This window comes from Arctopsyche grandis, chromosome 4 (assembly GCF_051622035.1).
Source record: "Arctopsyche grandis isolate Sample6627 chromosome 4, ASM5162203v2, whole genome shotgun sequence".
NCBI classification, from domain to species: Eukaryota; Metazoa; Arthropoda; class Insecta; order Trichoptera; family Hydropsychidae; genus Arctopsyche; species Arctopsyche grandis.
In genome coordinates, this window is record NC_135358.1 from 9588172 (window position 1) to 9600072 (window position 11901).

The following is an 11901-nucleotide window of genomic DNA, read 5'->3' on the forward strand; positions in this document are numbered from 1 at the left end:
GAAAGTTCCACCCTAACAAATCAAGCGGAATGACGCGAAGTCGAAGACCACCTGCATCATTAAAGTACAGTTGTACATCAAACGGCCACATTGTAACCCATTGGAACAAAGGGTAATAAAAACTAAATCAAGTGGAACGACGCCACATATTTGAGAACGTTCTACCCTACCAAATCAAACGGAACGAACCGCATTCCTTGCACACGAGCCGCATACAGCGGACCCAGTTGGACCCAGTGCCGGTTTTAGGGGGGGGGGGGGGGGGCTGGGTCGGGCGGCACCCGAGGGCGCCAAATAAGATAGGGCGCCGCATGATGCGCCAAAGGCCCTTTAAAATTTAAAATTAGAGCGCCAAAAGCCATATAAAATATTCAATTAGAGCGCCAAAGGCGAAAGTTTTTTCTAAATGTGTTTAGAAAAATTGCCAGCAACCATCATGCTACACTAAAAACCAGTCAGCTAGAAGCAGCCTCACTGACTACGTCCACACTACCGATATTCTCGAATTTTCCATAACCAGTTCCCATATTGCAACCTGTGGTTGCTATTTAAGAACTGGTTATGGAAAAATTCGCAAATATCGGGTGTAGATATCGGTAGTGTGGACGTAGCCACTCAACCTGCAACAACCAACATGGAAGAACCGCTCCAAAACACAGCCGAATCCAGCCACTTCGAGAGCTTCCAGAACATACCCGCTTCATCAACATAATCTTTTATACACTTGTATACTCAAAGCTATATAATAAAAACAATTTATTCCAACAAAACCATTACTAACAAACTAACCAGTGGATTCTATGACAGAATCACTAATAACCATACTAACACACTTGTGAAGAGTCTCGGTGATTACAACAAAATTTCTATACCCTTTAGGTATAAACACAGCTTACCTAAACACAATCTGCTTTAGGTCATCGACTTTAGTGATTCTTTAATTAATATGATGTATTAGATGCAGTGGCGACTCGTGAGATTTCATAGTGGGAGGTCTGCAGAGATTATTCAGGCTGTAGTAGCTCGTAAACCAAACCGGTGATCGAATGAAAACAAAAATAGCTTGAATATGTACTATACTGGAAGGTCTGCAGCCCCGCAGCCCATGTGGATGACAAAAATAGCATGCATTTGTACTGTACTGGAAGGACTGCAGCCCCGCAGCCCATACGGATGAGCCGCCACTGATTAAATGTATTATGAGCATTTATAAGGATTGTAAATAGGTTTTTGAGCTCTTTTTCCTATTACGCTGTAGATTAACATTAGAATAATATAATACTATGATTACTAACCAAATTAAATTTATAGGAGGGTTGAAGGTTTTGGACCGTTTCCCAGCCTATGGAAATTCAGTTGAATTTTGAAGAGGATCTTTATTACTCGATTAATACAGGTGTATTTGTATGTACAGCGAAGTAGGTAAAGGATTCACTGGAACGAGCTAGATCGAGTTCCTGAAGCTCACTGGCATCTGGGGACGATGCACTGGTTTATAAAGGTGTTGCTTGAGCAACGCGTAGCTGGGCTGGTGAGATCACGTTCTGGAAGATTCCGACGGTTTCGATGTTTGATGCGTAGTTGCGTAGCTCCTTGGGATTTCCCGTGTACTCGTGATTGCGTATCTGGAGCGAGTCGAATCGCCTCTATGGGTAAGCTGGACGAAGTATTTCGGCCACGGCTAACTTTCGTGTACGAGAAGAGGACACGATGATGTCATTTGTACAGATTATGTTCGATGAGGGAAATAGGTGATATCACAAGTCGTGCTATATCTCTACAAATTAAATTGTAAAATAGAAAATGATCAGTAGATCAGTAGCTATTAAAATAGATATAAGATGTATTGTGAACATATGTAATTTCGTAATAATAAAAATCATTTAAAAATCAAAATCAATTCCAACAAAACACAACCTTGTTTTGTTAGGCCGGGATACGGTCAACATCCCCTACCCCCGCCTACACGGTAAATTTGTCAAATCGTTAATCATTAAAAATGACACAAATATAGCGTGCACTGGCGAGCATGTGAAGCACGTGTAGGATAAGGCTGTATAAGAGGCGAGCTTAGGCCACCCGACGTACGTCATATGTCAGTGTGCGAGTGGGGCGCGGAGGGGTTGGTGGGTCGCTTGGTTGCTGGCCGCGGAGTGTAGAGTCTTCCGATGGATTTCGGTTCCGTTCTGCAGGCGGCAGCGTCGCGCCAAGGCGTCGCTGCTCGTCCTGAGGTGAGTCAATTTCACTTTCACCCTTTCTTCGATTGACACTGACCGCATTCACATGTCATAAACATGCCCTATATTATTTTACCTGTTACTTTTCGAGCACTCTTTCCATATACTTCACATCTACTTCGAAAAGGTTTTCGCATGTGCACCGAATTTGCTAAAATTTTCCATATTTCGCACCATACTGACATTTACTTGTATGGTGTCGAAATATAAACATTTTATCTGCATTAAATATTCAAGCTAGTTTTTCTTTACATATTTAAATTACCACTTCTATAAATAACTATTCAATTTTGAATAATGCTAGTATTCCATATGCGCATATCTTTCTGACTTACCATATTGTAAATCAACTAACGTATGGTATACACCATACGTTAGTTGATTTACATATATCTATACACGTGATTTACATATAGGTATCATGTATCTATACATGTTTATAATATGCTTCTGTTTATCTATTTCAATTTCAGAGTAACTTTTACAAAACTAAATTTGAGCCGCCCAAAAAAGAAAATAAATCGAAAACATTATCTTCAAATATACAAAAATTTCTTGCCAAAAAAGAAGAAGAGGAACGTCAAAAGTCGAAAGAGGCTCGGCGGAAGAGAGATGAATTGTTGGCGATGCGAGACACTAAAGCTACAAATAAAATTAAGAAAATGTTGAAAGTTATAAAGTCTGCAAACAAGTCGGTGCTCGATGAAGCTGTGGATAATGTTAATACTGCGGTGACGATGCACGGTCCCGATCAACCCGATGAAGACGATTACGGTTACGTGTCTCAGGAGGCGTCTGCGTTTTATTCGAAAATGATGGAACGATATAAAAGTGTACCTGAGGAAGAGAAGTTTCCGACCGGGAAGAAAAAGATCAGTCACGATTTGTTGGGTACAAAAGATAGAGTCCGAGCGGCTATTAACCGACAGCAAGAGGAGGATTCCATGCCCCATAAAAGAAAAAGGAAATCTCATACCAATGCACACGAAGATGATGATGGTAAATAATTTTATGTTGCGTATTATTTTGCATATGATCAAATATCATGATGTCTAATTTTTGTTTATATGTTTTATGCCATATTATTACCATAAATAGGGTGTTGAATTCAATTGATGTCTGTTTTTTTTTTTAATATATAAACTTAACAAATTGAATGGTGTTATTTTTAGGTCATAGTGATGATACTACTAGACGGCAAGAAAGGGTAGAAGAGAAACCAAAACCAAAACGACCACCGGCACCACCACCTCTTGACTTCAATCAGTTGCTGAAAATTGCTGAAAAAAAGCAATTTGAACCAATAGTTGTCGAAACAAAAAAGGTTGAATATAGTGAAGAGTATGAAAGACCAATGACTAAAAAACAGAAGAGGGAATTCGAGGAACAAAAGGCTTTCAGAGAAGCTCGTCTACGTAGGGAAAAAGAACGAGCAATGGCTCCAACAGGTTTGTCTCGATTGTTTGTTTTATAATAATTGAATATACCATCATCATCATTTACAGACATTCACCACGTACTTCTGGACGAAGACTTCTCCATCGCGCTTCCATTCGTCTCTGTTTTGCTCAACTCGCTCCATCTTCCTTTCACTCTTTTACATTTTACATTATTTTGTCCACCATCCATTCTTCTAGCTATGTGACTTGCCCGTTGCCATTTCAATCTCTTCATTCTCCACTACATATATCCACTATCCATGTCATACTTCTCAACCATATGTTATCACTGGCAAAACACATGATTTAAGATCTTTCCCTTCAGACAAAGTGGCATTTTTGATTTAAAAACGGCGTTCATTTCCTCAAATGCACTCCATCCTAATTTCACATGTCTCTTTATTTCCTCTTCTTTACTACTGGACATGTCTATTATTTGCCCTAAATATAAATAATTAATGATCGATTCTACTATTATTAACAATATGTCGTCTGCGAACCGAAGGTGAATCAAGAGACGACTGTTGATACTTAATCCGATTGAATATACATACATTACTAGATATATAAAATATTAACTAAGATTTTTTTTTAGGTAAAAAGCAAGATTCAGCACCACGCTCTAGTATCCAAAGAGAAGAATCTCTATCAAAATCATCACACGTAAAAAAACCTGAGGCATCAAAATCTCAAAATAGTGTGACTAGTATGCGAATTCCAAAAATTGGTGATAGGTCTAATAATAATAGTAATAATAGCAATAATAACAGCAATCCCAAAAATATCAAAAATGATGGAAATAAAGGAGAGAAAAGTCTCATTAAGAAAGATGATAGAAATAGGGAATCGCTTAGTAAAGGTACTAAAGATATTAATTTACAAAAATCTAGATTCAATGATGGGGGAAATAGAATGAATATGAGTCATAATATAAATAATTCAAGAACACCATTAAATACGTCACAGAGTAGTAGAATTCCAAAAGAATCGAACGACTCACAAAATACATCTTCTAAAAATGGCATTGCACACCAAAGCGCAAATAAATCTCTCAGTAATGCAAATCATAAAGCATCACTATCCACATCGAAGGTTAATGGCCACCATCCTATCAATTCTTCCAATTCTAATTCATCTCTAAGTGCTAAAACTTCTAAAAACAATATTGGAAATCAAAGACCAATTAAGTATCAAAATGAAAAAACGAGTGCTAGTGCAAGTGGTCAAGGGCCAAAAGATTTAAAAGCAAAGCACCTAGTTTCAGAAAAAGATGTGAGTAAGAACAGATTGTCTGCAATGGGAAAATTGAATGTGCAAGAAAGAAAAGCGTCTCCATCATACGAAAATAAGCCAGGAAAGCTCAACACACTAACTCCTAATAAAGACGCAAAACGTTTACCAAATGATGTTAAAAAAAGTAGACCTTTCCCCCCATCAGATATTAAAGGAGCACGTCAATTCCCTCCATCAGATGTCAAAGGAGTCCGTCAATTTCCTCCATCGGATGTTCGAGGAATACGCCAGTTTCCTCCACCAGATGTTAAAGGAGCTCGTCAATTCCCTCCACCAGATATAAGAAAAAAGAAAGAAAAACCAATTTTAAAAAGTATGTGCATATTGTCTTTGTTTTTTTTTTAATTTTTTAATGTGATTGAACTCTTAAATATAATTGTTTGTTTTATTTACAGGGAGAATTATAGACGACGATGATTCTGAATATGATTCTTCATTAGAAGATTTTATAGATGATGGTCCTGAAGAGGGAAATGATGTATCGAAATACATTAAAGAAATATTTGGCTATGATAAATCAAGGTATAGTGTGAATTGAAATTTTTGTTTATATTTATCACTCGAGTAAAAAAATAATCTTTAACATTGCTTAGTATTATATTTTCTCATATTGGTCCTATGTGTGTACATGAGTACATATGTTATTCAATTATTATTTTTTTAGATATCGAGATACTGAAGATGATGTTGCAAACATGGAATCGAACTATTCCCAGGTTATGCGAGAAGAATATATTAGTAAAAAAATAGGTATGATTAATTATCCATTCTTTACTTTAAGAATATATTTTTTAATCGCATATTTTTATAATAGAAGCAAAAATATTGGTATCGTTAAATAAATTGTTTTATTTTCAGGTATAATGGAAGATTTAGAAGACATGAGAATGGAGGCATTAGAGAAACAAAAGAAGTCGGGAAAGAAAAAAAGAAGAATCGACTAAATTATATATTTTATGTGTAGTTTTAGTTATCCAGTGATTCTCATTTGTTTATTAATTTTTCATTTCAAATTATGAATAAAAAGAAAAATCAGACCAAACCATTCCAGTTTAGTTTGAATAGTTTCTCTTATTCTTGTAATTCATGATTCCTTTTTCATTCGATTGAATTAAGGGTGAATTTATATTCCAAAAGTTTTACGGAAATGAATGTGCTTAATTTCTCATGATCTAAATTAATGTATTTAGATGTTTTTATTTTTAGTGATTCTTAAAATATTTTAACAAATTGATTATAGCTTAATTAACATGGATTGGTATGGATATCTTTAGCTACATATATTGATAGTTCTACATAAATTTATTGTTCATAGGAATTTACCATTGTTGTGAGTTTTTTCAATTCCATTTTTATGTCATGTTTGAAAGTGTGTTTGTCTGGATAAAATTTATATATGGATAGTAAATTTCAATCATTTTTAAAGAAGTTCATATTTGAACATTCAATTGGTATGTTTTTATACCAAAATATCATCTTTAGACTTGTATTTTTATTATATATGCATTGCGTAACATATGTATAACCCATCTTTTTATATAAAAAGTAATTTTTATAATTAGCAGGACATCTGACACCTGAATAATATATGAATTGTAATTTATATACTTAAGTACATACATATATATGTAGCTCCATTGGGATCTCTAAAATAATTACATATAAAAATAGCTTCTAATGAACTGAAGATAGTGAAAGTCTGCTTTGTGATATCGATTTTTGTTAGAGTAACCTTAGAATAGATATTTTGGCGTACATGTTTTTTTTCTTTTCATTTTGTATAATTTTATTTATTTTTAATATTAAGTGGGAACATTAGGTTGGTTTAATGTTTTTTTACTTTTGATCTTATACTGAAATGATCCCCATTTACCCTTTGCATACAGTTTGTACATACATAAAGATATATATTTAACTAAAGCAATTTAAAATGTGATTACTCGAATCTAGAGTGGTTCTGTAAATTAGTGATAATATCGCAATAAATAATTGATTTGGAGCTTTCGTAAGCAATACTTCCATTTAAAATGTGCGTGCCTTCTACAATAGTGTTACTCAAATTATTTTACAATCAATGCTGTCCACACTAGCCTCATTAGCCGTTAATAGAAACGGAATTATTTTGATACATAGCGTTAAGTGAAATTTGGATGTTCTAAATATATGTACATACATGCATATATACTTGAAAGGAAAATTTATGAAAGTAAGACAATTCCAAATTTCACCAAATAAACAAAGCATTATTTGTTGTTATCACAAATGGCATGAGATATCTGACATTTTATATAAATATGTAAATAAACGATAAACTTTACTTAACACATGTCATTTTATTTGTCCCTTAACATATTATTTATAATCTTTTTTTTTGTTTTTATTGAAACTAGATTTTTGTCAACGATGAAAGTTTACTTTTATCATGTTTACTGATAATCCAATATTATCATGATTCATATGGTGGTAGATTCAAAATAAAATATCAGAGTTTACCACTGCAGTTCATTACGTATGTATTAATTTGAATTTCTCTGATTTTTTTCAGTTTTTATAATCGTCGACTATGTTGCCACCCCCCAAGTATAATAAATAAATGAAAAATTCAAGTATTTAAAACTTTGAATTAACACTAAATGATAGTTATATACAGTGGCGGCTCGTGGATAAGATATCTGGGGGTGCTGCGGTTGATTAAAAATAATAAAAATGTATATTTGGATTATATTTTACTATTAACATCAAAATGATGAAAATTAAACATTATATGTATTTTATTTCATTATAAAATTGATTCTTCTGTCTTTTTTCCTTGAAAAAAGGTCTATCACCTTTTCGTTAAATTTTTCACTGTTCATCATCATTTTTTTCAATTGACAGCATAGACAAAGCCGTCAATCTTTCCTGAACCATTGTGTTTCTTATATATGTATGTTTTTATTCTATTTATTGATGAAAAACACCGTTCTGGCTCAGAGGTAGTTGAAGTTGTAAGCAGAATTTGAATAAGTTTTGTTATTTCCACACGAACTTTGCATAAATTGATTGCAAAAATAAGTTTTAAAAATATTAATAAATCATTAATACTATGCATTTCTTTCCTTGAGTAAAACACTTCTAATTCAGTTTGAAGTTTTTCTTTATCTAACATTGGATATGATTCAACGGTTAGTAGTAGATCTTCCATTGGCATTTTCTTTCAGTACTTTTCAAAATTTTCTTTATTAAATAATTTCACAGCTTTTAATTGATTAGAAAAAGTGTATCTTTCTTTTATATCCTTAATAATAACATCACACATATTTTTGGCCTCTATAATATGTGCGATAATATATGCGTATAATATATGCAACAAATATTTTTGGAATCTCATATTTGTATAATGACATTAGTAAAACTTTTTAAGTTTTCTTTAATTGAAAATGCATCGATATTACTATGTTAGATTGCATTTGGTTATAAATAATTTCTAGATGCGGCATTAACTTGTGAAAAAGTTCTGACTAAAATAAAAAATTGTATTCAGTAAATTGGTAGAATCTGTTATTGTTTTATCAGTATTTTCGGAAGAATATTTAAGTTCTTGAAAACATTGGCTCAGCTTCTCTTGATTTTGATACCATCTTAAATACTTAAAGTGACGTGTAGAAACGTAGAAAGTGTAGAAGGTGTAGAAGGAAAGACAAAAGGTGCAGAAGAAAAGTGAGGAGCGTGTCGAGCGCACACGAACGCAACAAGAAATGTGTTTACATGGCACTGTTGGGAATGCAGTACGGACCAAGCTTCTAGCTGCCCCCGCGCCCCTCCTTCACCCACTCGGCATATTCCATCGAAAACCGTACTGCACAAAATCATAAACGATGCCTCACTTTCTGATATTAGTACAGCGATGTATGATCATTATTGGATGTATCGGTGTGCGGGCAGGCTTAATAATATTAATAATATTGATATTTTTATATAATATACATACATACATTTATGTATATAATAATATTAAATTTTTCTCAATTTCCTTGGGGGTGCTGCAGTACCGCAGTGCGTATGGACGAGCCGCCACTGGTTATATACACATAAAATATCTTTTAGAATAATATAATTTAAAAATGATTTATTATTGATAGATTAAAACTAATATATTATAAATACATATGTATATGTAATATTTTGATGAGCTATTTAAAGAATTGCACAAACATATAAAAATTGATAATTATTTTGGCATGTGTTTTGGAGATAGTTGAGATAATTCTTCCAAATTGGAACATATTTCAGCAACTATTTCATCCGTATCGGGAGCATCGGAAATCACCCAGGTATCGTCGGTGGTCTCTAGCCTTTCTCGACATATTGGACACGTTTTATTGTTCAATTTAACGTTCCTAAAAGTGAATTTTTATATTAAGAAAATGGCAAACATACAGTCTTTATAAATTTATATGTACTATATGGACGTATCAGTGGCGTGCGGTGGAAATTTCTCTGTTTCTATCGCACGTCGAAGTAAAGCTGTGCGATAGAGACATAAATTTCCACCGCATGCCACTGATATGTACATACATATGTATGTATAATGCTTACCATTGTTCTATGCAGGTAAGACAGTATGAGTGTGCACAAGGTAGACTCACTTCTGGTTTTCTTTCTAGGCAAATACAACATTCTGTAAGTTTGTCAAAATTTTTACATTTATCAATATCATCAATTTTTTGTAATAAAATCGAAGCAGTCAAATATGGCGTTGAATTTGTATCGCTTGAAGTGCTTGCATTTATCGTGATCTTTTTAGCATTTGCTTCTATGCATTTGATATGTCCTTGAAGAGTTTTAAACACTTGCAAAAATTCTGCCAGATTGATTAGACGATAAGTTTCTACGGATGATGTCGACGGATCAATCTTGACACAACCAATACGAACGGTGCCTTTCCAGAGGATTGTCGAATCGGTGCCTTTTTTCACCGCAAAGACCAGTTGCTTCCCATTCGAATCCAGACATTTTTTTGACCTGAAAATAATATCATCAGATACGGAGGTTTGAATAAAGAAATATTGATCTTCTCACTTAATTGAACTAAGAGGTTCTATCATGAGAAGCTGATTTTAAACGAAAACAATATAATTGTTTTGTGCAATGGTTCAAACGATTAAATTTCTATGAGTAATAAATTATGCATTTTATTTATAAATTAGAGGGATGGTATGTTTATTTACAATTTGTTGAGTTCTCCCATTTGCCGGACAAAGTCTTCGTACGATAGAGCAGCGATCTCGGCGAAGATTCTGGCATGTCGCAGCAGGTCTTCTTGGACCAACTCGACGGGAAAGGATCCCAGATCCTCATGGTTGGTTCCAGAACCGCAACTGGAGCTTGAGCCCTGCCCCATTGTGGGAATTATATAAATTTATATACCACACGATTAACAACCCTGATGAATTTTTAAGTCTGACTGAAATGTTTATTGAATTACACTATCGCCGTAAAAGCTGTCATCGGCACTTGCGTGTTATCACAGCGTTCATGGAATGGGTTTCGATATTCTAAACACCATCAATTTCGACCAGTATTAATTTTTGAAAATGTATCAACGAGATATTCCTAGGTTTGTTATTTCTATTCGAAATTGAATTTGATGTAATTTAAAAATTTCAACGAACTGGAGAAATTGCTTACGTCATTTTTAAAGGTTTTTACAGCACTTTTATCGAAAAAGTTCTTACAAATGAAAACTGTGTATATCTTAGAGTGAAACTGTTATTGTCACTGAAATTATAATTTCTCTTACTCAAGCAGTGAGTACGGTTGTAGTAATAGAACGACAAATTCACTTCTCAATGTCAGTGAATTTGTAATTCGAACGTTAATGCACCACACGATAGTGCACGTCGTACTACCAACCCTAACTTCCAAACCTAACCTTACCTTTGTAGGAATATAGCACAACTTGTGCTATTACGAATCAAAACCAGTGATTTCATCATCCATCCTGTACAAACATGCATAACTCAAGGGCAACGACCCCTTCGACCATTCCAGAAGAAAGAGTTCATCGCTTGATCGTAAAACGAACGAAACCCAACAGTGATGTCATCAGGCAACCGCGACACATGCGTTTACGCGTGGCACGCTGACTCCATAGCTATAAACCACACGTGTACCGAGCGCGCGCCTCGAAAATAGGTCAACACGTGTCCTGGAAACGAAGACAAAGCATCTGCATACGGACGCTTGAAGCCAGAACGTATATAAAGCGATGCACCAGCTCCCAACACTAGAGTGAACCTCTGGAGTTCAACCAGCTCACTTCTCCGAAGCTCAACCTCTTCGTACATACAATAACCATCGTAACGATTGATCAAAAATAAACGATCCTCTTACAAACACAAACGGTGTTTTCTTAGACCGGGACACGGTCAACACATCTGTCCCACGTACTAAACCTTAAATAAATAAAACCAACCCTAACTTAACCTAACCTAACCTAGCCTTAAATAAAATATTGTTAGCTGCTAAGATATTATGATGTGTATTAATATATTATACAGAATGGGAATGGACAGGAGCGGGTTTGCGGGGACGGCGTGTGAGCACGAGTTCGGCATTTCACTATCATCCAACTGTCAAAAATTATAATTTCACTAACACGGGCCTGTGAATATGTAATTACCGTATTGAAAATATAACTATACCCAGAGAAAATGTATTAGATATAATTACACTGACATTTCACGGAAATGTCAGTGTAATTATAATTTCACTGTAACATATACAGTACAAATAGGGAAATTTGCCAATTTTAAGCTACATATAATGCAATGGTAAACGGATTATTCTTCAAAATTATTATTATTCATTAAAATCTCGATCGCTGAACATCTGGCACTCGAGTTATCGTTAGTACAATATTTTGCGTGGCTGGCTTTCGATTGATGGAG

General features: G+C 34.5%; 2 protein-coding genes across 2 annotated transcripts; one reads left to right on the forward strand and one right to left on the reverse strand.

The window, feature by feature from the left end:
• The first annotated feature begins 2055 nt into the window (after positions 1 to 2055).
• LOC143910550 (protein SPT2 homolog) lies at positions 2056 to 7291 on the forward strand. Its single transcript, XM_077429065.1, has 7 exons — positions 2056 to 2231; positions 2711 to 3236; positions 3410 to 3685; positions 4272 to 5282; positions 5365 to 5491; positions 5634 to 5719; positions 5828 to 7291. Exons 1-7 carry the CDS (start codon positions 2169 to 2171, stop codon positions 5911 to 5913), a joined length of 2175 nt encoding a protein of 724 aa, XP_077285191.1. The 5' UTR covers positions 2056 to 2168; the 3' UTR covers positions 5914 to 7291.
• Positions 7292 to 9063: 1772 nt separating this feature from the next.
• LOC143910541 (RING finger protein 141-like) lies at positions 9064 to 10493 on the reverse strand. Its single transcript, XM_077429052.1, has 3 exons — positions 10180 to 10493; positions 9548 to 9973; positions 9064 to 9348 (listed from the first exon to the last, which is right to left on the reverse strand). The coding sequence occupies exons 1-3, from the start codon at positions 10350 to 10352 to the stop codon at positions 9180 to 9182; spliced, it is 768 nt and encodes a 255-aa protein (XP_077285178.1). The 5' UTR covers positions 10353 to 10493; the 3' UTR covers positions 9064 to 9179.
• Positions 10494 to 11901: the final 1408 nt, after the last annotated feature.